Source organism: Argiope bruennichi, chromosome 9 (genome assembly GCF_947563725.1).
Source record: "Argiope bruennichi chromosome 9, qqArgBrue1.1, whole genome shotgun sequence".
Classification (NCBI taxonomy): Eukaryota; Metazoa; Arthropoda; class Arachnida; order Araneae; family Araneidae; genus Argiope; species Argiope bruennichi.
In genome coordinates, this window is record NC_079159.1 from 130,117,964 (window position 1) to 130,144,408 (window position 26,445).

The 26,445-nt window shown below is 27.2% G+C and overlaps 1 protein-coding gene across 3 annotated transcripts in view; it reads right to left on the bottom strand.

Moving 5' to 3' along the window:
* Nucleotides 1-6,045: 6,045 nt before the first annotated feature.
* Nucleotides 6,046-26,445, bottom strand: part of LOC129983645 (breast cancer metastasis-suppressor 1-like protein-A) — a 40,756-nt gene continuing 20,356 nt past the window's right edge. For 2 of the 3 annotated variants that reach the window (XM_056093192.1, XM_056093193.1), the window contains 8 exons: nt 21,013-21,140; nt 20,848-20,927; nt 20,196-20,292; nt 20,000-20,092; nt 19,455-19,519; nt 14,884-14,914; nt 13,952-14,075; nt 6,046-6,295 (listed from right to left, as the gene is read on the bottom strand). In XM_056093192.1, coding sequence (XP_055949167.1) covers nt 6,172-6,295; nt 13,952-14,075; nt 14,884-14,914; nt 19,455-19,519; nt 20,000-20,092; nt 20,196-20,292; nt 20,848-20,927; nt 21,013-21,140 — 742 coding nt within the window. In that variant the 3' untranslated portion in view covers nt 6,046-6,171. Of the gene's footprint in view, nt 6,296-13,951; nt 14,191-14,883; nt 14,915-19,454; nt 19,520-19,999; nt 20,093-20,195; nt 20,293-20,847; nt 20,928-21,012; nt 21,141-26,445 lie in introns of those variants that run through there. The other variant, XM_056093194.1, reaches the window with a different exon arrangement.

Sequence of the window (26,445 nt, forward strand, 5' to 3'; positions counted from 1 at the left end):
AATTTATTAATTGTAATTAATACGTAATTTACTAATTTAAGTAACGTGTGATTGAATTAATTTATCTGTTTCAGCTTACTTCTTAAATTTTTTTTTTTCTCAAAACTATTTATTTAATTTATTTATTAGAGTGAACCATTTTCTGGAAAAGATGAGTTAAAAATATATGTAATTTCTTTAAAATGTTTACTTTAGTCCTATATTCTACCAATAGATGGCGCCAGCAGTAAACAAAGTACATGTAATGAAAGGCAATCATGTCACGATCATTTAAAAATGATCTGTATGGAATAGTGCATCATCAAATATGAATATCGGTCACTCCCGTAAAGTGGGGCGGTGACTTCGCACTTTCCGGCGAAATCACCGCTCCGATAAATTTCAGTGATATGCAATTCAATGATACGATACGATAATTCCAATAACCTGCCCGTTCACTTTTCAATCCAATCACAGATTTCTTTCGAGAGCTTCCATTGGACAGATCGTATCGTCACCGCTCCGGCAAATTTCTGTGATATCGTATCGATTGTTACTTTCTATCGTGATCCAAAACCTGTAATCGAAATATCATCAGTAAGATCGTATCAAGGATTTGAATCACACCCCTCTTTGAAAAGTATTGATCACTTGTATTTGTGACTTTTTCATATTAGTTACGTAATAACCGCTCTGAAAATATTCATCATCCCTACTTATTGATGATCATGATTGATCTTATTTCGATTACAGGTTTAGGATCACGATAGAAAGTAATAATCGATACGATCTGTCCAATGGAAGCTCTCGAACAAGAGTCCAATCATGCATAGGGTATAGGGAAAGTCCCTAACCCACTGATGCACTTTCCAGGAACAGACCTCCCACAAACAGCTGTGGCTAGCGGCGGGACCTATTGATTACATGCAGAGAGCTTTCTATTTCACAAAGTCAGATCCGAGCTCTCCCTATCCCACCGCATGATAACGACTATCGCTGGAAGTTATACGCGACTTGTTTCGTTGTGCGAAAACAAGTTTTCTTCTCCACAGAAAAATATTCTGGGAAAAAACTCTATCTGAAAAAGAGGATCAATATCTTTCATTTAATTACGCGATTACTAAACACATATGGAGACTTGAATATGTTTTTTCTACACCACTCTTTCTGATACTTGCAGTTTTATTTTGTTTTCGGCTTCTTGCATCCTTAAAAGCTTTAGTTTTAAATAAAAAATTTGTAATCAAAATAATTTTATTTTATTTTTCACCAAATTTTAAATTGATATTTTTTTTTTAAGAATCTCTTTTGAAATTCGCTGGCGAATATATTTGATTCACTAATCTTGATTGTGATTATTCAATGTGTTTAATTCAAAATGTTCTCAAAATATAATTTAGCTGATTTAATGTAAAAAAAAAGCTAAAATACAAGATCGCTAGAGATTATACGATTTTATGCAAAAAAGAAAGTTAATAAACCATTTTTAAAAAATGTGTTTAAATGACATTTGGATGGACATAGGGATTTTTTATTTGCTTAAAAACTTTACTCCAAGTAGTGATATTAATTATTAAATTTGTCGCTTTTTGTATAATACCATTTGTTATAATTTCAATTTTAATGCAGTTGTACATCTTATAAGATTCCTACTTAGCTAGTATTTTATTGCAAAATCAAATTAATCCCTTCTTTATTTTTATGAACACAAAAGAATATACACATTCATTTAATGGCAAGGCAGAAGAAAATTTAACCCATAAAAAAATTGCGAAAAAATTCAAAATCTAAGTCCGTCTTCGGTAAACTTGCAGAATAGTGTAATAAAATTAATGAAAAATAAAATTGGAAAAAATTTAATACAGTAAAAATCTTATTTTTATGGAGGTTACGAGAAACAAACATAGTATTCGCAACATTTTAGTGAATACTATGAAGAAATGTGGTGCAATAAAAATTAATAAAAATGCAGAGTAAATAATTAAGATTTTAATTCATTAATGGTTATAAAATATTCTAACACTTCTATTTTTCCGATACTATGAAATCAAATCAGTAATACTTATTCTTAAAAATGCACACGCACACACACATTTAAAAAAACAGATACAAATATTTTAATAGCAGAACAAGAAATAAATTCACCCCATTTAAAAATTATATAAATATATACATTTTTTGTTTGTTTCAAGAATTAAATCTTTCTCCTTAATTCAAGAAATAATTTTACAATTCAATGTAATAAAAATGTTGTAATAAGTTTAAACATTTTTAAAAGATTCAAGAGATTGGATACATTTAATTTTTAACAACTAGAATCGTATCAAAGTAAAATTTATAAATATTTTTTTTACGTAAGTTTTATGTAGTGTTATGTGAAACGTTTGCCAATTCCCACACAGATTTGCTGCATTTTGAAACTTCAAGACAATTTTAATTTTTCTCAAAAATCGAAAAAAAAAAAAAAAAAAAAAAAAAGAAGAAGAAGAAGAAAAAGGATCTATTCTTCTCACAAAGCGAAAATTCGACGCAATAAGCAACACCACTACTTTCGGTTGGCTGAGAATTAATTAGCATTCCTACTGGGCGGAAAATCTGCAGAAATGGAAAATAATATCTTAACCCAATTTGTGACACTTAAAAGTAGTAAACAATGTAGCAAGTATTAAACAATGTAGGAAATGGAGAAATTCATTTTTAAAAGAATCGCATTTCAGAGCAATGCGTAAATATATTACGTCATCCATCCTTAAAAATAAGATTTGAAACAGACATTTCAGAAAAAAAAGTTTATATTTTTTTCAAAATACTTTTTCACGAATAAAAAAAAGCCTATAAAAGGAATATAAAATTAGTTATGCTTAGAATAATCATTCATCTAATGATTCTTTCTAATTGTATAGAAGAAATGAACGGTTTCATTTACAAAAATCTATGAAATCACATCCATGAAAGTATGAGAAATATTTACACGATAACATTTTGTTCAAAATATATTTAACAAAAAAATATATGTACAAGACCTCTTTGTTCTATAATGCGTGGAAAATAATCAACTTAAAAAAAAGAGAGAAATTTTCTTTTCACTTTATTAATCTAAAATTTATCATTATCTGGTTAATGTACCAGGAAATACCATAAAAACACTAACAATGCTTTGTTGTCAAAATCTGCAGAAATGAGATAAGATTATCAAAAAATGTAATTACAAATTCAAGTAAAATAAAATTCAAATTTCCTCAGTATTTTAGTATTTTTACCTTAAAGTACTGAAAAAAGCATTGAAAAAAAATATTTTATTCATAATGCTTAAAATTTATACACGATCGAACATTCTTAGGTGAATGTACCAAAAAGACATCGAAGGAGTCAGTCGATTTCAATTTTATGTACGATATTAATGTACAATCTTAAAGTCGGTAATAAACAAATATGTTGTAAGTGGAAAAGGAATAAAAACAGTCGCAGATTCCATTCAATCTAAAACCGCAAAGGAACAACTCTCCATATTGACATTACGTTATCAAAACTTAAGCGGCCGGAGTCGACATCTTTGAAAGAAAAGAAGGGGTATTGGCTGATCCCCGACCCTCTAGGGGAAGTAAAGGAATTCCCAGAAACACAAAACATTCTTTTCTTGAGTTCTGAGGGTTCCATTCCCTTCATGGGAATAAAGAGAAAAGAAGGGGTCAATTCATGTGACGTAAAAGTCACATGTCATGAGCTATCTGCGCATGGCATTTAAGTTTCATCCGTACCGCTTTCGTCGATTAGTCTGCCATTAACGTTCTCCACCGAGTATGAAGCAGATTTTTTTGTTTACATTTGAAATTATAATTTTTGAGTCATTTTCTTTCCTCTTATTATGTATTAAAAGAGGAAATACTGATGTGTTGATGGATGCATGCTTTAATGCGAAACACAAGAGTGACTGTCATGATAAAATGATTTCTTATTTTTCTTTCAACAATCCTGGCTTGGGTTGGTACCTTTGATATAGATTTTTTCAAGCTTTCGAAGTCGCTGATACGCTTCGATCATTTTGAAGAATTCATTCAGTGTGTGTTCATTTATTAAATCGTAAATGGAATTACGTTGCAAAAATAACAACTGCTATAATGCTAAACTTAGGTGGAAGTGAATAAATTTCTTTAAGATTTATTTAATAAGTGATATCTTTACTAACTACTGAAAATTGAATTTTCTTATTCACTGTTATAATATATATATAATTGATGTATTTTATTAAACGTGCTTTAATTTGATAAATTGAATGCTATATATAAGAAATATATATATATATATATATATATATATATATATATATATATAAATTTTGAAAACACATGTCATTTAATTAAGTATATAAATATTAAGTATATAAATTAGTTAAGTATAAAAACAATTAATTAACGTCAAATAATTTTTGCATTTGATTTTTAGTTTTTGGCATTATAATAAAATGCATTATGAGGTTTTACCTTTTTATTATGAACCTTAAAGTTTTCTTTATCTTTTAGTAATTCATTTTATTCAGTTATTGCTGGGTAATCATGTCTAATAACAAAAGAGCAAAATGGATGGCTCCAGAAGGCATTATTGCTAGTTTTCTAATAACATTTGCAGATTTGTGATGGATTCAAAGGGAATTTATATCAAACAACTTTCCTATTGTTAAAAATGAAATGTCAATAGTTTATTGTATTTAAACTGAAATTGACTTATCATAATATCATGTTACACCATTGTGCACCTCAGTGATTTCTGTTTTAATAAATACAGGTCTTTCCATTGAAATTCAATTTCCATATCAGCATTTATTATAAAATTTTTATTTTCAACTTCATTGCTACTTGTAGGTTTCATTTTTTTTTCCCATTTTTTTAACAAATCAATTTTGAATTATAAAATTCTGTAAAAGCATAAAAGTGTTTCTTCTAACTCATCTTTATATCCTATTTAACTTCTCTCTCTCTCTTTCTATATATATATATATATCATGACCTTATTCTTGTTTATTAAATTTACTTTATTGTGTGTTTTATTTTACGATATTCATTCAATGTAATTATTATCAATGTAACTAACATTTAAAAAAATTTCATAAATGTTCTGCTTTAAAAGTATATTGTTCAACATAATGTTTTTATTCGCGATAAAAAAAAACTGTTTAGTATTTAGAATGTTTCTATTGAATACAATTGATTTCATCATTTACATTGACATTCTTGTCATACTGTGTTTATCTTTTTTCTAAGTGTCTAGAAAAATAAATTTTTAGTTTTTTGAATTAGTGAGTACATTGAAACATCCATTTGATCACATTTTTTCAAATAATTATCATATATATATTATCTCTCTCTCTCTGTATATATATATTGTTACGAATCTGTAATGCTGCTTCCCAGCATAGTTGGTTCCACCATCGGAAAGAATGTTTTACAGTCATCGGTACTGGGCGGAGTCCGGTGTCGCGTCGGAGGGTCCCGGAGCTTGGCGACCATTTGGCGACTTTGGCGCCAAAAAGATTATACCCGAAACATTGAGAATTTTTCCATTCCGTCCAGTAGGAACGGAGATTTAAACTTTACACTTTGGCCTTTTTTCAATAACATAGTAGTAAAAAGAAAGTATGAGAAAGAGTATAATTTTATTTCACTTTTTAATTCATGTAATTTCAATAAAAATAATTTTCTATTTATTCTAGAATTATTACAAGAAAATTTTACCCTAACAAACTAATTTTACTAACTAATGAGTAAAGAAGTACTGTTTATTACCATATGATGTTTATGTGAAATCCACCAGAACATTCATAAGATAATTAAAATTTCTTTTCTTTGAAAAAATCCTCCAGTGAAAGGAGAAATTTCTGATGTGTAAATCATAATATTGTGTCACTCATTATTTCAGTCAGACACTCATTAGTCCAGTCAGACACTCATTATTTAAATCATAAGAATACATGCTTCCATATAAATAATCTTATTGCCTATTATTCATGTCTAAGAGTAGGAAGTATAGGTAAAATAGTCATAAATCTTACTATCAACCAAAAAGCAAGAAAAAATTTCATATTATTTTTATAATAAATTTCTTTACATATTTACATATGTGATAACAAATGTTTGATGTGAGAATAAAAAATAAAACGATGATAAAATCTGTTCAGATGTTTTAAAGTTTTCGTGCTCATGAAAGTTCATGACGAATGTTGTATTTGCCACCTTGCAAGTCACTAATGCCAATCCTTGCCCATGTCCCATCAGTTTTCTGGAGAAGAACTTCACTGGTATTGACAGATATCACATGGGCTCTAAATAGAATAAACAAAAATCAATACGAGTTTTTAAAAAAATTGGATATATTATGAAATATACATGAGAAATTTAAAAAAGTCAATACTCTAAAAATTAAAAGGAGGCATAATTTAAAAGTTATAGTTTATGTAAGAGGGAATTTGATCAATTAGTTCAAGATATGAAGAGCCTGTTATTATTACATAACATTAGTGTTCGACATTTTCAACATCATACCAGAACTCAAATCTTATTAAAAAATAATTGTTTTGGATTCAAAGCAAAAATGTTCACAATTAACATAATATGTATTTAAATAAATAACAGATTTTGCAGACATGATACAGACTTGGAACAAAGAAAAAGCTAAACTTCATAAAATAATGAATTAAGCAAAGCAAATTTCAGCATAAAGAACGAGAAGTAAACTAAATATGATCATTTGAAAAATAAGATAAACAATAAAGTGAAAGTTTATACAATAAAGTGGAGTTAATATAAATATCGTGGAATTATCATATAAAAGAAAATTAATTGACTTCAAGAATGATAAAATTCGATTCCGAAAATGCAGATATGTGTCATATCTGATTTTGTTATAAAAATCAGTGAGCATACACTAATTTATCTTAAAAAACGAGAACTTTATAAGCACCTTTACAGAAAAAATAAGAACCAACCTTAAGCTAATGTTTTTTTTTTTTTTTTTTTTTATTATTATTATTATAGAACTATAAATTCGAATGAATAAATTAAGTTAAGCATCTAATTTTAGCATCTAATTTAAGAATCTAATTTTCTTTATGCCAATGACAACTATTTCTTTTACCATTTGCTTCCCAAAAGTTGGTGATATTTTGAATGGGCTGATATTATTAACTTTCTCAATTCCTTAATAATGTTTACTGAATGGACTCTGCAGATTGCTGTAATTGGTCGTAGGATACATGTTGTGAAACATAATATTTTTCATTCAAATTTCCCACTTTAATATTTCAATTAATGCCAAATCCTCTTTCAATAAATTCTTGTTCATGAAAATGAAAATTTCCTAAACACTCCATATTTTTTAAAATTTATGATTTTTTAATAAAGAACAAATAATAATAATAATAAAAACTCATCCAATTTTATTTTCCTGACATGAAAATTATTGATATCGAGTATAGGTGATTTAATTAGGAGATCTATAAACTCCATGAAAATAGAATCTTCATACTGTCTTTTATCCTTTCTAATAAAAGTATTTCTTATTGATGCAAAATTTACTGAATTCATTATGCATTTTCCATCAGACACCATTTTTAGAAAAAGCTACTGACAATTCATATTTGAAAAGCATATAATATAATTGGATATTGCTTTTCTACAATATAAGACTTTTAATAATTTATCCCTTCTTATGCCTACACTCGCTTTATCAATTGCAAGTAAGATACATTGTTAGAAAAATCATACTGACATAAGAAATTTACTAAGGAATAATTTCAAAGGAGAAATTTTCTTTCAGAACTTTAAAAAACCCAACTGTTGTTTTACTAACTTTACTGATATACATGAAAAGTCAAAAGTGGGACATCACCGATACATTTGAAGAAATGGCTTAATGTGCTCCACCATAAATACATGTGAAATCAGCTGAGAATGTCTCACTACTGCTTCATTACATACTTTCTATTGAAGGTTATTACCCTCCTTCTGCCATAAAAATTAGAGACCTAAAGCAAGGGCTGGAGTGGCACGGGTATACAGATTTTTATTTTTGGGTGTCCCAGAAAGAAAAAAAAGAAGGGAAGGGGATAAACTGAGAATGCTACAAAACTATTTGTCCAGCCAATGAAATCTAAAATTTATGAGAGAGCTACAATTTTAGAAAAAAGATACCTAAACAAATTTCATTTAACTAATTTGTGTTTTTTTAGTTCAAATTATGATACTGATCCATACTTTAGATGCTAAAATTGTGTGCCATATTTTACCAATGTATCACTTTGTGTTTTGAAGCTATCCTGTTCACTTGTACTAGGACAAATAAAAACAATGGGAATGGATTTCCTTCAAAAATCAGTAGAAACTTACAAATTAGTATTAAGAAATTCTAGTCAAACCTTTTTCAGTTATTGTATCCAAAGATATAATTCCAACAACTACATTATTCAGAGGTTTGAATCACGGTGACACATTTTTTGACGATTGATTCTTTCTCTTTGAATAGTTCGCGCATAAGAAAGTAAAAAAGAATGTTATTGGTATTAATTTATTTTTGGTATCTTTTTGCAAGAGTTCCAAATGACCTACAAGTAATTTTGAGCACTATTAACATTTTGTTTTACTTTTAATTTTGGAAGTTTCGAATAATTCAGCATATTTAAATTTTAAAGATCGTAATGAATTAAATGCACATTTTCTGTCAAACTGTTAAGAAGTTTTTAACTTTTGCATAAAAATTAATTAATAAAAATACTTAAATAATTCACTAATGGATAGTCATTAAATGACGAAATATAACTAATAAATGCTCAACAAACAAGTAATCATGTGCAGACAAGCAAGCATGAGCTGAAGTTACTGTTATAAAACATAACATGAATACATAAAATTATTTCTAAAAAGAAAGGATGTTTCCCTTATTTACACAAGTAAAAGGAGAGAAAAGAAGAGTCAAGTGAATGAAAGGCTACATTTCCCCCACTCTATCTGTACATCCCTAAATTGAGATAAAATCTTTTTCACTAATCTCTGGATTCATTAAATCCGTTAAACAATGAAAAATCGAACATTGCAAAGAAAACAAGGCCTACAGTCAGGCAAATTTAGTGTGGCGAAATACTTTTTTCACCAGAAGAAAAATATAAGTACCCAGATAAAAAAATAAGCACTTATAAGACCATTATATAAGGACCATAAAAAATAAGCAGTTCGTAAGGACTTTTAATTATGCTACACATACTGTAACTACATTTTTTTTAAAGTTCGTAAAAGTGTATACTTCTTTCATATACACACAAAAGAATAAAATACAATAAAAAAATATTAATAGCCTGTTATAACATCAAATATAAGAATAATTTAATTTTAAATAAAATGTATTTCATATAATTTTATTATATTTAATTCTTTTAAGTGATCTTTTCACAATAATATTTGCAAAGTATGAAAATAATTCTTTTTATAGTTGAAAGATATAAAACAAGATTAATAAATACAGAGATATAGATTTATTATTCTTAATATGACTGTTCTTACAGGTTGCTGTGTGTTTTTGTTTTTATACTACCTGATTTTGTATTGGATGCATACCATCTGATGTATAAAAACTGTCACTCACTGCATTTTATCATGCTAAAATTTCTGTCATGACCATTAATAAAATAATAATCTTATGAATAGCAATATGATCAGGGAAATTGTTTCACAAAAGCTTTATAAAATAAATCCATTTATTATTTAAATTATTCAACATTGTTTCAATAATATCTTTTTGTTTAACATTTAATTTCAAAATGTAATCACTATCACAAAATTGGCAAGATTTTCCCATTTTTAATAGTTTATATGAGGAATAAATCATAAGCATTAAAAGAACCAACAACATCTATTAAAATGCTTATCATCAAAATTCAAAACCATTTGAGGTAACCACAATTGGATAAATGATTAACATTTTTGTATAAACCATTTTAATAATTCTCCAATTCAGGATTAGCATTCTGATACATGATTTTTCATTAACGTAATATAATAAAGTTAGTTTAAGGAATTCAAAGAAGAGTGGATCATACTGACCTGCATTCTTATGAACCAAATTTTTTCATAAAAATTCTTTTAGAAGAGTAACATAATATATAAAATGAAGCAACTTAAAATATATTATTTAATTGCAAAACTTTATCATTTAAAGACTTTGATACAATAGCTACCTACCAATTACTACTACAAATTGTATAAAGTACTTTATACAAGTCCATTTAAATACTAACCTCTCAGAAAGTACCTGTAAAAAAGTTAAATAAAATCTTTTAACAGTAGCTTGGGTTTAATGGTTCTCCCAAAAAAAAATAATTAGACACAAAATATAATAGGTATTAAATGTATTATTTTAGAAGCATTACATAATTCTGTTAATTATTCTATGAACTAGCCCAATTCTGTGTTATCTCACATAATGCTCAGCTTTTAATTTGATATTAGAAATAATAAATTTAAATTTACTTACTGAGTTGAAATCTCTTCATAAAAAACCGTACGAAGAGAATCATTCAGCACTGAAAATTTTCTTTAGGATTATCAAATATTTTTAGCAATTCACATATTTTTTGTTTACTAATTTAATAATAAAAAAAATAAGTGTATTGCAATGAGAAAAGAACAATAATATAATTTCACTTTCTCGTATAGAAAGTATGAAAAAGTATTTTAACTGTTAAAAAATCTGAACTGGAGATTTTGATGAATCTCCACATTTAAACCTCCCTGAATAAATAAATAAAAAACCATTTTTGGCATTATGTCTGTCTATCTGAGACGATAACTAAAAAACGTTATAAGCTACAGATATGAAATTGGGTAAAATGGTCTTTACCCCATACATGTAGATTTCTATAAAATTTTGAGCAAAATCTATTATGAGGAAGTCGTCTGTCCAGCTGTTCAAATACAAATTAACAAAATTTGGCATATATTTAATATCTATATTGTAGACACATATCAAATTCTGAGTCAAATACAAAATGGGTTTGAGTTTGACCATCTGTAATTTCAGAAGTATATAAACATGATAGCTTAGAAAAACAATGACTTAAATATATCAAATTTGGTATGTGATTTTTTGATTACAATTTCAGTTCTGTGTCAAGTTTTGGTTTCATGGATTAGAAAAAAATGAACCCAAAACACAATTTCGATTTTTGGATACTATTAACTGCAGGCCAGGGATCAATCACCAAAAACCTTGCCAACCATTACACAATATATTCAGTCAAAATGATGAATTCATGTCATGCCAAACTAAGCACTCTCTGTCTTACCCTAAGTCTACATTTTTTTTTTTTTTTTTTTGCACGAAAGAAAAAACACATTTATTAGATAGCATGCAAGAAAGTTTGGGGGATATTACTCCTGCTGGTTGTACATTCAAACATTCAGGAAAAATCAGCAGCATTTCAACATTACTTGTTTCTGAAGTTAACTATATTATTAAGTTAATCATATAATATTACCATACATTAAATTACTAAGAAATAAAAATATTAACTAGAACTTCCCCTAATAAAAACTATGAAAATGATTTGTATTTCATCATAATAATGAAAAGAACTTCTGTAAAAACACTTAACAATTTTTTTAAATATTAAACAAAATTGAACTGCAATTAAATTAGTATGAATAGAAAGATAATTTAATAATTTTTAAATTGGTAAAACTTTTTAAAGTCATAATATTTTAGGAAGATGCTTATTATTTTTCTGAAGTTATTGAAAAAAATGGCCAAAATTAATTTTTAATTAATTAATGTTCTCATTAAAATTTTAAAAAAATCCAAAGTGTACTTCTACCTTCCAAAGTACACCAAATTTGGTAACTTCGAGTTTTATAATCTACATTGTAGAACATTTAAACACACATATTCATTTTTATTATTAGTAAAGAAATACTATTTAAGTAAAAATGTTTCTTTTCAGTGCCAGTCTGATTGAGAATACAACAATAACAGTAGCCAATTCAGCATAACTTGATCGAGTGTATAGCAGATAAGCCTAAACTGATAAGAAAATTCAAACTGGCATGTTCTAAGTGTTTATAGTTAAAAATGGTAGCATTTTTTTAAACAAATGTTTCTTTCTTTTCTGTTAAATACAGCATTTTAATCAGTTCATGAAACAACTGCTTTCATGTAACAACCGCCCTCTCCCCCACCAATGCCAAATTTATTATCATTTACCTAAAGTTACAATTTACATAATTTAATTTCACAAAATAGTTATTATTGAGCTAGTATCGTTTAACATAGAATAAGCTTCTAAACATCTCCATTACACCTTTTGTTTTACTTTCAGGATTACTACCATGTTCAATCATTATTATGTATCCATTATATATATATTTTTTCATTGAAATATTTGAATGGAGGATAAAATTATGAGAACTGAGTAAGGTTATATGCAACTTCGAGCTTTGCCATTTGAGCTCGTCTGATTTTTTTGATATGAAGATAGACTTTCTATCATCAATCTACATATGACAAAGCTCTACTCAGTTCCATGATTTCTACATGGTGTAAGCTATTACATGGTATTTGATACGATCATTGTCAAAATTATTCATTATCTGAGTCTTCATATTCTTTATCTACCACAACAAGAAATGAAGATTAAAATTTCTTTTGAATAAATCTCAGTTATCTTCCCATTTAGCATGATATACTAATCTCAAGATATTGGAGCCTTATCAATTCAATATATTGAATACATATCTACTGAAAATATTCCCACTTTCTTCTTATGAACCAGATGGAAAGAAGACCTTGATAATATGTTAAAATTCATTAAAATGACATTATCATATCAATTTTTTTAATTGAAGATTTATTTAAAGTAAAACGAGTTTCCATTTAAATTCGCCTCCCTTAAAACTAAGAGTAAAATCAGAGAATTTTCAATGAATAATAACAAACATAAATGCAATTTTAGTAATGCTGATTAATAATGCTCAAAACTGCAAATACATAAATTATTCATTAAAAAAAACCAAGAATTTTTTATTTCATTTTTATTAAGGATTTAAAAACCAAACAAACAAGGATTTTAAAATCATGTTATCAGAATTTAATTTTTCAACATGCTTTCATGTCTTTTTAATCTTACAAAGATACAGAATAAATATCAATAAATAATAATTTTGTGATATATATTCAATCAATACCCTAGCAAACATGCATTTATTTTCATATGATAACTTCTAGTTTTGAGAATGAATTTTTGAAATCGATTTCAAACCCTAGCAAACATGCCAAAGGCTTATACTATTATTTTTTTTACTAGAGGTTTATTATTTGTATACTATTATTTATTAACACATGCTTTTAAAAAGCATTTTTTCTAATAAATAAAATTTACTTGCTTGCAAGGTTGGGGGGGGGGGGTGTATGTGTTTATTTCAATATAAAATGATAAATCTTTGATAGATATTTAACTGAAGTTATCTGTTACTTTTATTTAGCAATTAACTTTTTATTATCATTTGAGATAACTTGATAAAAAATATTTGTGACGATTTGAGTAAGGAAATAATTCCTTAATTATTTTACATGTGACATAATTCAATTTCTACAATTTAAGATTGCTTTCGTAGTGTATATTGTTAAAGAATAAAAATCCCAGAAAATTTATAGAAGTTGTTATTTTGTGATTCTAAAATATACAGTAGCATTTAAGTTTACAACTTATAATTTAAATAGATTTGATTTTGTATAACAATTTATTTTGAGAAAAGTAAGTAAATAAATAGCAAAACCATTTTATCTCTTACAAAAATAAGATTTTAAATTTCATTTTTTTTTAATAAAATTATTTCAAATTTACTTTAAATTGAATAATTTTAAACCCAAAGAGAAAAAAAAATGAATACATATAAAAAGATCCTTCCCCAGAAATATATATATATATATATCTTACAGCCATGGTTTTTCTATCTTGTCATCTACAAAGACGGTTTCCCCTTTTCTAAATGAATCTCCTTTGAATAACAATTTCCCATCGGCAAAACGGGCACTTATTCTTTCAGGAGCACTGAATTCATCTGTGGGAACATCAAAACATCGCTAAAATTCACTTTTTCACAGAAGACTTAAAGAGAAAGATATCAGCCCCAACCAATGAACAGCATGCGTGGAGTTTAGAAAGTTACAAAGAGCCTATAAAATCGTGCAAGAAGGAAAACTATAATAAGAATTTTTTTGAATAAGAGAGCAATTAAAAAAAAAAGAATATTTATCTTAGGGAGGAATTATTTTTCTTCTGCTACCAAAATAGAATACAGAGAAAATTTAATCAAATTACAACTTATTTTGTTGCCATTTGACAAGAAATATTTGAGCATTTTATAAAGATCATATATAAAAGCCCAAAACAAAACAAAAAACTAAAGCATAAAAATATATTACAAATGGCAATCGGACTTCTAAAAAAAAAAAATGCACAAATGAAATTTAATTTGACAAGCAATTCTTCTTAATTTACAAATGGTAAAATACTATCATTTACATTTAAAAAAATTATTTTGAAAAATATAAATGCAAAGAAGCTATTAAAACACAAATACATTTATTTATGCATACATTAAATTTAAAATTGTATTTTTTTAATGAGATAAAATCCCCAAAATAAGAAGAAATATATATATATTGCATTACAATGCATATATTTTAAAAATACTTACAAATAAACAAAAACATTTGTCAATTCAAATGCTACAAATTAATTTACTAAATATTTTACTCTAAAATTGTCAATTCAAATGTGACAAATTAATTTACTAAATATTTTACTCTAAAAAGAATCTTGCACAATTTATAGATTATCAAGATATAGACAATGTATTTACTCACATTCGCTGCTTTGTTTTGAAGCTTTTAAAGCCTGAAATAAAGCACAATAGCAAATTATTATTATTATTTTACTATAAGCATTAAAATGATTTACATTATACTCTAAATCTACATAGTATATTTTATGTATAGAGTTATGCCTAAGTAATTGGCACACAATCTATAATTTTGCTCACAAATATATAAATAAAGAATGTTTCAGAGAAGGTTCTGCCATTAATTTCTTTATTAAAAATTGTTTATTCACATATAAAAAAAAACTTCTGTTCCATTTTTAATGTTTTCATTTCTGTTGAAGGAAAATACTACAAATGCTTTAAACCATTTTATTTATTTGCTTCTGATTTGGTGTCAGCACTTGATGATATAAAAGAATTTTGAACATACAAGATGGCTATAATTAAAGTTCCACTCTGAAATGGTCATAAAATAAAAAATACTGTACCAAATGTTATCAAACTTGGTAATAGTTTAAAGGAGATCCCGAGAATTTCTTTTTCGAGGAAAAAAACAAAACAAAAAAACTTACCACTTGGAAGGGAACGCTGCTGTATACAAAGATGCAATACATTGATATGAGCGTAACATTGCTCCTGATATGCTAAGAGCTACTATTAAGAATGCAGTAATGCGATTTAACATTCTTTTAGAAAATGGTGGACACCACATTGAACATGCTGAGTAACACGTTTCAGAAACAATTAAACATTTTAAACCAATGTCTTCATGTCTTATTTTGTTTAACAATATTGCATACAGTATCATTTCACCCCTGGTGGTGAGAATTTGAATTTTTTTTCTTCCTTTTTTTAGTGGAAAAGAAATCACCATGACCTCTTTTAAACTATTATTAAGTCTGATAACATTTGGTCCAGTAGTTTTCCTTTTATGACCATTTCAAAGTTGAACTTTAATTATGACCACTCTGCAATTCACATATAAGTATTTTCTTTTAATATTAAATATATTACAAAGAAAGGTATCAACATACAACGGCATGCTTGTATATGTATAAAAAATAATACTCTTTTTAAAGCTATATAATCTATGTCAAGGCAACAACCGAAGTAGATAATGTTAACCAGGTGAGACATTACTGCAAGCACTGAGCCCTTTTTAAGCAACTTATATATATAAAAAATTAAAGCACCATTTTACGTTAATGCATACATAAACCTACATATTTTCTAAGTAAGGATGTTTTCTGATTTATAATAATGCATTGTTTTTATGGCATAAAGATTTAAATTTAAATATGTATTTAAAATTTCATTATTTTTTACAACATTGCAGAAGCACAATGTCTTCTGTTATAAAACAAATTTTTAATTTTGACAAAAATGATTATAAAAAATTTTAAAAAAAAAAAACCTACCATACAAAAAAATAAAATCAATTAAAAAAAATAATAAGATTAACAATAAAAAGCTGGGATCATTTTCAAAATTTCTTAAATGGATAGATGGATACTTCACTTTTGAAAATGTCAACATTGTTGTAGAAGCATATGATAACCAAAAGTTTCGTATTTGAACTTTATATATGCAACAACAAATAAAATCCAACATGGCTGGTACGCAAAGGATAAATTTCCTTCTATGCTACACCTCATAATATTTAGCAATTTAGGAGCAATAAAAAGTTATTTGTAGCCAAATGGAATTTTCTTACTTCAGCTTAAAACAAATTACAGAAAAATATTATATATTTTAAAAAGAAATGAAAATTATTTCACAATTCCTAGTTTTTATAAGCTATGTAAACAAAGTTAAAAAAAAAAAAGTGCCAGCTCTTTAGTTAGAACTAAAATGAAAATAAAAAATGACAGTTAATAAATTTTAAAAAATCATTTTTTGAAGACAGCGAAGATAAAATACCCCATTACCTCGAATTTCAACAGGTAAAAAATCTTAATCTGTACACTGCTTTAAATTTTAAAATTAAAGAAAAGAAAGTTTATATTATATATATATATATATATATATATATATATATACACACATTATCAAAATAAAAAACACCTTAGATTTATAAAGATTCCTTTATTAGTATTTTGTAGGATTGCCTTTGGTATGCAATATAGTTTGGATTCATGTAGGAATTGATTCATACAAGTGTCAAACAGAGTTTAGAGGAATATTGTGCCATTCTTTTTGGAGATATTGTGAAAGTTCTGGGAGAGATGCTAGTGGAGGATATTCATTCTACATAGAATGCTCTAAAATAGACCATAACAGCTCAATTATATTGAGGTTGGGCGACTGTGTAGATCAAGGCAGATGTTTATCTTCATCCTTGTGTTCATAAAACCATGATTGGACAAGTCTAGCTGCATTATCATCCTGGAAAATTCCATTTCTTGCAGGAAACAAAATTTGCATCATAGGATGGACCTGGTCAGCTAAAATTTCTCCATACTTCTACCCAGTGATCCTTTCTTTCAGGGTTACAATTAGTCCAGCAGAAAACCATGACATGGCTGCCCATATCATGATAGATCCATCTTCATGCTTGACAGCTGGAAGAAGACAATCACAATTATACGCTTGTTCAGGTGTCCTCCAAACGTACACCCACCCTGTTGTTGGGAAAAGTTTCAAACACGATTCGTCAGACCATATTATTTTCTTCCACTAATCAATTGACCAGTTTTTGTAAGTGTGACACCACTGTAGACAATGTTTGTCATTAACACCTGTGACAAATGGATTGGGAATTGCTGCTCGGCCATAAATGTTCTGTTTATGAAGGTGCCTTAAAACTAATCACTGACACTGGAAAATCCAGATGGGGATTGAGCTCTTAGGTCACTTTTTCCGCAGTTGTTCGCTTTTTAGACACTACATTCCGCTTCAATATACGTTGGTCTCTTTCACTGAGCTTTTCTTTCTGCCCACTATTTAGCTTTGCCGAGCTTGTTTTGCTGCACTGTGTGTATGTTGGCATGACTTTAGACACTGCACCTCTAGTAGTGAATAAAGGTTGGGATGTTTCGGTCACACTTGCTCTAGCTACACGGGTTCCTATAATTTGGCCACTTTGAAAATCTGAGAGGTCCAACATTTTATGCTTTTGAATAAATAAATGCTTCAATAAAGCTAACATATATAGCCAGAATATTATATATATAACAGGTGGCTATTATTATATTTTAATGCTTATGAAGCACATTCAAAAATGTCACTTTTATTCATAGGTGTTTCCATTATTTTGATAATCACCTGTATATATCAAAGCAGCAAAACATTTAATATGACTCAAAGATACGATAAAGCAATGACATTGTTTTAATTTAATTTTTTAGAGGTTTGGGCAGAATTTGTAAAATATTTTGTATTGTAATTTAAAAAATATTGTTACAAATTGTGTCCAAATCTCTAAAAAATTACTTAAAAATGCACTCATTTAAACAAAATTGGTAACCATTTTAGGCTTTTAAAACCATGTAAAAATAATCTTTTTGCGATAAAAAGCTTTGATGAAATGGCAGAAATATGTTAAAATTTTGTTTTTAGATTTTAATGAAATTCAAATTCAAATTTTGAAAAATCCATTTTTAATATACTCAATAACTAATAAGAAATTTTCTATTAAATTTCATGTTCCTCACTTCGATAGTCTGTGCTACATAATGCTCTATCAATCAAGACACACCTATATATATAGAAAGAAATTTCAATAAGGGGAAAAAAACTGTAAGAGTAATCAAAAGTGAAAAGACAAAAATCATTAAAAAAATGATAGAATCTGAACCCTAAAGAATGAGTTTTTAAAATCATTGTTTTTATTTCTTTAAAAATTTCAAGTGCCAGATCTAAAAGAAAACCAAAATCTGTTGCGATTGGTCCAACAAATAAAAATTTTCAAACTGATGGAGACATTAAAAATAAATAAAAACATGAAAGACAATAATAAATTACAATTCAATTTAATAGGTTGATCAAGAGATTGCTCCAAAAGAACATATTAAAGAGAATAATGATTGAATGTGTAATGGACACTAGAGACTTCACTGTAAGTATTTTTAGAGCAGATTTTCCCCCTGTTTGACATAGCTACTTGGGCATTAAATTCATCCTACTATACATTTATTTTTTACTCATCGTACCAATCTAAATATTTTTGTTTAACTCAAATGCATATTTATTAAATGTAACTAAAACAAATCATTCATCATACATATAAGTTCAAGCATTTCTCAAGTCACAAAAAGCATGGCATAGTATGTATTTTGTACTGCCCCTTTGGAATAACCTTTCTAATAAGCCACTATCACATGTGAAGAAGGGGAAGGGGGGGGGATTCATTAAGTGTAATCTTAATTTATGTGTGGGCACACCTAAAAATGTTTTCTTTCCACTTAGAAAATCAAGCAATTTCCAAGGACCTTTTTTCAAAATGTTACACAGGCTAGTTAACATTTGAAATTTTAAAAATATGATGTCAAACAATTTAATCTATGCAATAAAATTTTATCTTGAAATGGTTTAAAGCTTGTCAATTAGAACAACAATGCTTGCAAAGAAAAGAATTATGGAATCTTGTCATGCTTTATACTTTTTGAAACATACCTTCCGAATAGTGGTCCAGTCTTCCAAAATATCATTTTCATGTAACATATACACAATATATGGGCGTAAAATGGTTAAAGAATTTTTATGTAAGATTTTAAGCATATAAAGGAAATAAACTCAATTTCATAAGAAATATTGTTTCCTATGCTTCTCAGTCAATAATTAATATAATAAAATGTACATTAATAGTACATTGTCAGAAAGAATGATCAAAGTTCTTTTCACAGAAAGAAAACTACAAAATTATAAAAAGTGAATAAAGCATTTTACTTTTATTCTTTATTAAAATTTTCAAAAATGCATTCTATCACCCGTCTTAAATACTTCCTAAATAAAAAACAAGACAATTTTAAATGTTCTAAATTTTTCAATGATTATGACATAAAATTATAATTTATTGATATTACCATTATTAAAAATTCAAAATCTCAAATAACATTTAATATTACCTTTGTTTTCATTATTTTTATATCAAGATCACAACAAATTCAATGGAAAAATAAACTTGTTAAAAGTGTATTAAAACTCCAGAAAAAGGATATCTGACACAGTGACAGGTTTTTTCCTTTTCCCCAAAGAATGAGGATCAGCTTTCCGCTTGTTTCGTTTATGGTTCACTTGCTCATTCCACAAATCTATTAACAGGATGACAAAAAGTAAAATTAGTATAAATAAAATTTTGAAGAAAACTCAAAGCTGCAAGGTATATCTTATAAATTTATTTTTAAAAAATCTTACCTGAAGTGATATCTACACTATTACGATCTTCCTCCAATCTTCGTATTTTGTCTTCAAGATCACATTTTATAGAATCCCACAATAAAGCCTTTTCACTCTTAAAAAGAAAATAGAGCCTTTTCACACTTAAATGAAGATATCTCATGATGAATAAATTTGATTACTGAAACTCTCTGAAAGATTGGATTCTCTACAGTGATAATGAACTAATTCCAATATTTCTTAAAGATAGAAAACATACAATTTCTATTCTATGAATTGATTCTTTTCTAAGCTAGAAAAATAAACTGGGTATGAAGACTAAGAAATTCAATTAAATAAAAATTTACTTACATCAGTTGTTTCCAAATGTATTTATGAAATTTTGGATATATCAATTTACGTGATTTTTGCAGTATTTCAAATAAATTATAGAAAATCATCAAATAAGAAATAAATGACAATGTTGGAATTATCATGAACAATATTTTAGACAGGAAATTTAGTCTAACATGATATCAATTCTATGCTAGCCAAACATCAAAATTTTATTCAAGCATCTTTTCAAATTCCACATGAAGAGGGGGGGGGGGAGACAACGCTTTTTATAAAAACTATCTATTTTACATTTACTAGTATCATCTTTTAAAGCATAAATCTGAGCTATACAAACCTCAAGGTTTTGCTTTGATGCTTGATTTTCAGCTTCGTGTATATGTTTTATATTCACTAGTCTTAATTCTTTTAAAATATCTAAAAACAAAAGGACAACCGATTAAAAAAAATGCTGAATAAAATAAGAAAAAAATTTTTTTAAAGCAAATAATGCATAGTACACCTGAAACTTCTAAGCGATTCTTTAAATTTTGGTGTAGTTCTTCAAGAGGCTGAGTATATTCTAAGGCCACTCCTATTTTTACTTCTTCTAATCGCAATTCCACTTGAGAACTTCGTTCTTCATATAACCTATCAGAAAACAGATTAATGGAGAGATTCTCTAAAATCTAGCGGATTGATAACTTTCGAAAATGTTATAAAAAAGCGATTTTTATACGATCCACTGAATTCTGGGGGAAAAAAAATTCTCAATTTCCCCTTCTGTACATGCAATATGAAGGAAATGTGTGACAACATCTATGTACTATAATAGTGTATCAATACTCTATAGTTTTAATGAGTATAAAAGCAAGGAAAGGAAGTAACAATTTAACATTACTCGAAATAAAACTATATTAAAAGAATGATAGAAGAAAAATATTTATTTACTTACTGAAAAATAAAAAATTCTTTTATTTATTACCTAGAATTTAGCAAAACAAAAAAAATTATATATTAAGAGAGGGGAGGTGATGATCACCCCTAATGCTCTTTAATTGTCACACAAATTTAAGGATGCAGGTGAAATAAAACTCCATATAATGTTTTTGCCTTCAGGATACAAATAATTTAATGATAATGAAACAAAAAACATTACAATGCAATATTATTTTTATTTATTTTTGCCAATTCATATATTTGGGCATTAATTTCTGTGACTTCTGCAGAATTTTCAGTTATCAGTTTCATTTTTGTTCTTTTGCAACAATTTCATTTGCAATATCTGCTTTATGTTATATTTATTTCTTTTCTATTCTTTTGATTTTACTTTTTTATATTTGCACTAATATCTTGCATGTGTTAATTTAGCATATTGAAGCACATCTTTTGAAACTGTAACATTTAAAACATCTGTATAAAATTTTGTCACAAACTTTTGAACAGTTCTTTGTTTTTGCACGAATGAAAAAACCTCATTCAAATTTTCAACAAGCATATCCTTGTTGATACTAAATCCAATTTCCACATCTGCATTACCATGCAACAATAGAAGAATTATTTTTTAAACTTCCTTAAAACCAGAATTTTTTTTTGATTTCATATTATTAGAATAAAAATCATCTAAATTTTTTTCATTAAATGAATCAATCTTTTATATTCACTTTAGTTTTTTCAGGAAAATTTCAAATAGGATCTTTGCGCATTCTGAATATGCAGTAAAATTTGTGGTTTGGAATAAAGAAGTTGAAGTAAATCAACCATCTGTTTTCACATAATAATTCATTGGTTTTTCAATAAATGAGGATTTAAATAAGATGCAGTTTTTAAAACAACAATTTTTTTTTTAAAATCTTCATTCAAATATTTTTGTATAGTATTCTTCATAAATATAAAACATTCTACTAAAAAGTCATTTGTTTCAGTTTCAATAATTTCACTAGTAATCAAGTAACTTGTAGTCACTATTCCAATATCAGTATTTTGTCTCAATATCAGAATTTTAGCATGATAAACTTTTATCAAAAATTAGCTGTCTAATGTTCTTGCTTCTCTGATTATGCTTCTTTTGACAATATTTTTCATTAATTATTTAACAAGAATTAAGATTTTCATAAAAAAAGGCACTCGTTTCAGAAGTTTGAATATTTAAAGGAATGGCTGAAATATTGCAATATAAGAAAAATGCATTTTAGCTAGAATCAATTTATCCTGAGAAGCATTTATAATATCACTAGTAATAAAATGCAGCAAAGTTTTTTTTTTTTTTTTTTTTTTTTTTTTTTTACTGAAATCGATACATTTTTTTATGTTTTCAAAAACTTTTAAAGAAAGTTTGCAAATGCTGACATTTTTTACCCAATGGAGAGGACAAAACTTTAACGGAAATCCAGAAAAACTTGTATCTTCCGAGAAATCGGCACATCTGGCTGGCTTTATTTTTAAATATTCAACACACTATTCTTACAGCAACATTCTACTTTTCATCCAGCAGATTTATGTCTAAGCTCCATGGATTATGCGTAGCCCAGAAGTACCTAGATCTAAAATTTAACAGTCATTTTCATACGAAAGTTCAGTTCAGGCATGTTTTAAAAATTTTAAATTTACATTTGGTCCATCCATACTAATTTGCAAAAGTAACTATATGTCCAAACTTGATATAGTTTCATTAAAATTCATACATTTCTTGAGCAGTGGTACGCTTAAAAATTCTGAATTTTATTATCTTGTGAAGACTATTGGTTGATTCACACCAATATCTCACAATAAGATCCAACTGGTATTTTTGAGAAATATGGTTCAAAGTTTCATCCAAGCATATTATAAATTTCATTTATTGCTTAAAGATTTTTTAACAGAATGTTGAAAAAATGGAGCTAATCCATGACAAATAATGTACAATATTTTTGTATAAGTTAATGTATAAGTTCTTTGACTATTTCACTATTAATGAATATATGTAAAAATAGTTTCGATATATCCCTGCATGCATTAAAGGACGAATGCAAAGTTTTAAGGTCCATAAAAAAATTAAGTTTTAGACTACTATTCTCAAACTGAAAAGCTCAAAATCGGTTATTTTCGACAACAAATTTGATGTTTTTGGATATCAAAATTTCTCTGACCCATTCAGCAAAGTCAGGGTTGATATTTTTATTCGTCCAATCTGAGTTAAATAAGAATTTTTAAGCAGCTCCTTGTTTCAAAAAATTTCTCTAATCTAATCTGAATAAAATCTCAGTGTCTCGCATAATAAAAAAACGATCAAATAAACACACATGTGAGCGACTAAACGGCATCGTGATGCTTCTGCAAACTGAATGTTGCTTTTCCAGCTAGAAAAATGTATTCTACTTTCTTATGTAGTTAGTTACAGTAGTCCAGCCTAAGCTCATGGGAAAAGAACATGTCTAGAATTAGACCGATCTCAACAGGAAAAAAAGTGAGACAGAGAGTAAAAAAGGGGCAAGCTTCTGCGCTCTACTCCTTTTCCGAACAGTTATGATACCAGGGATATCAAAGCTATGAAAAGGACTGAAGATAACTCATATCATGTGGCAGGAGTTCTGTGCAGACACCAGTTGATTACACAGTCAAAAATTATGTTTTGCGTTTTTAGAGCTATCACAAAAATAAAAATAGATCTTACTTAAGAAACTTAAAATTTCCTCTACATTCCCAGTTTCTAAGGAAATTTTCAAATTCCCTTGCATTTTCCCTGTTTTTATATATGATTTTTAAATTCACTGTATTTTCCTGATTTTCCCAGTACTGTGGTAACCCTGAAGAAAAAGTTACTGAAAATTTTAAAAGTATATATTTTATTAATTTAATAATTCTTTAATATTTAAGGCAAACATGGTTTATACACACACACATTTATATATATAAACATATTTTTTAAGCAGCAATGTGGTCAAAAAGAGAAGACACTTTTGAAATTTTAAAACTTTCGATTTATTCCAACTCGGGAGGCATAATTTATGTATAAGAAAGAAGCGACGAAACATGTCTGTCCACAACACAAGAGAAGAGCAAAAAAAAAAAAAAAAAAAAAAAAAAAAACTAAACATTTTTCCCAGTGATTTCATACTATGAGATTCTGATAGAGATTTCTTTGACACATGTTAATTAAGGTCAGGGAAATATAGGTATCTTGTAAAAGAACGTAGTAAATCCGTGATTTTCAACTACTGTGCCATCAAATTTTAGAAATGTATATAGTAAAAATAATAATGTTTTTTTTTTTTTAAATTATGAGTAAACTTTGTTTAAATTAAAGAAAAGTACACTGTAAAAGAAAACTAACTGTTTTTATCTTTGATAACTGTTAAATTAAAACCTCACAATTTGACTGAAAAAATTATATTACCAGCTTGTCGCAAAATTGTAAAAATAATTATTGGTGAATCAGCAGATATTGATATTTATAAAATACAACTTTCGAATGACACAATCCATCGCAGAATCAGAGATATGTCACAAAATATTGAACAAAATACTGCAAAAACTCTTGCAAATTTAAATTTTGCTCTACAAATCGATGAAACAACAGAGATTACGGGAAAAGCTTAATTAATTGCATTCTTTCGGTTTATTCACAAAAATGATAATCAATTTCTATGCTGTCCTGAGTTACCTAATTTTACATACATCAAACATACTTTTGATGTAATTAGTTCATATTTGGAAATTAAAGTTCCATAGAATTCATGTACTGGCACAGATGCTGCTCCAGCTATGACTGGACATCTAACAGGATTTGTAGTACATGTTAAAGAACTGAATGAGGATATATTAGTTACCCAATGTTTTTTGCATCGAGAAGCACTTGTTACAAAATATTTGCCATCAGAATTCAAAATAGTTCTGGAACAAAGTGTTAAAATGATCATTTATATAAAATCAAAACCATTAAAAAGTCACCTATTTAGTAATTTATGCCAAGCTATGGAAGCTAACTACGAATCCTTTTTCCTGCATACGGAAGTAAGGTGGTTGCCTAGAGGAAAAGTTTTATTTTGGGTGCTGGAATTAAAAAACGAAATGTTTTTTAAACAAAACAAAAATTATGATTTTATTTATTTGTTGGAAGATGAAATATGGGGTGCTGAATTAGCTTTCTTATCAGACATTTTTGTTATTTTTAATAAAATAAATTTAGGTATGCAAGGGCCGAAAGAAAATATATTAAACTCAACCGATAAACTGGTGGGATTCCAAAAACAAATAGCTTTATTGAAGAATAAAGCCAGGGAGGCATTTTTGGAAAAGTTTATCAGTCCCAAAAGATTTTAATAAAACTATTCATAAAATTGTTATTGATCATTTGACAACATTAGAGGAGAGAATTATTCATTGTTTCCCAAATTTAGATACAAAAAAATTTGATTAGGTTCATAATATATTTGTGATAACGAATACTTCTGTATCTGAATTAACTTTGAATGAAGAGGAAGAACTCATTTCGCTTTCTAATAATCAAGATTTAATTTTAAAATTTTCGGAAGAATCAATGAATTTATTCTGGATTAACATTGGATGTGATTATCCCATGATAGCAAATATATATATAATATATATAGTATATAAAATATATATAATATATAAAATATAATATACAAATAAAATAAAATATTATTACAATTTTCTACATCTTATTTGTGTGAATTTGGATTTTCAGTATTAACCAAAAATATTGAGATCATTAAATGTAGAAGATGATATGAGAGTAGCATTGTCATTTTTACGACCAAATATATATGAAATTATCAAAAACACCAAGCTCAAATTTCTCACTAAAAGTATTCTTATTATTACCTTGTAATTAATCCCTTAATAAACATATTGTTGTTTTGGTTGTACATATTATATTATTTTATTTTACATTCAAAATTATTATCATAAATTATTTTACACAGTGTATTATAGGAAAGTAAACAATTTTTAAACT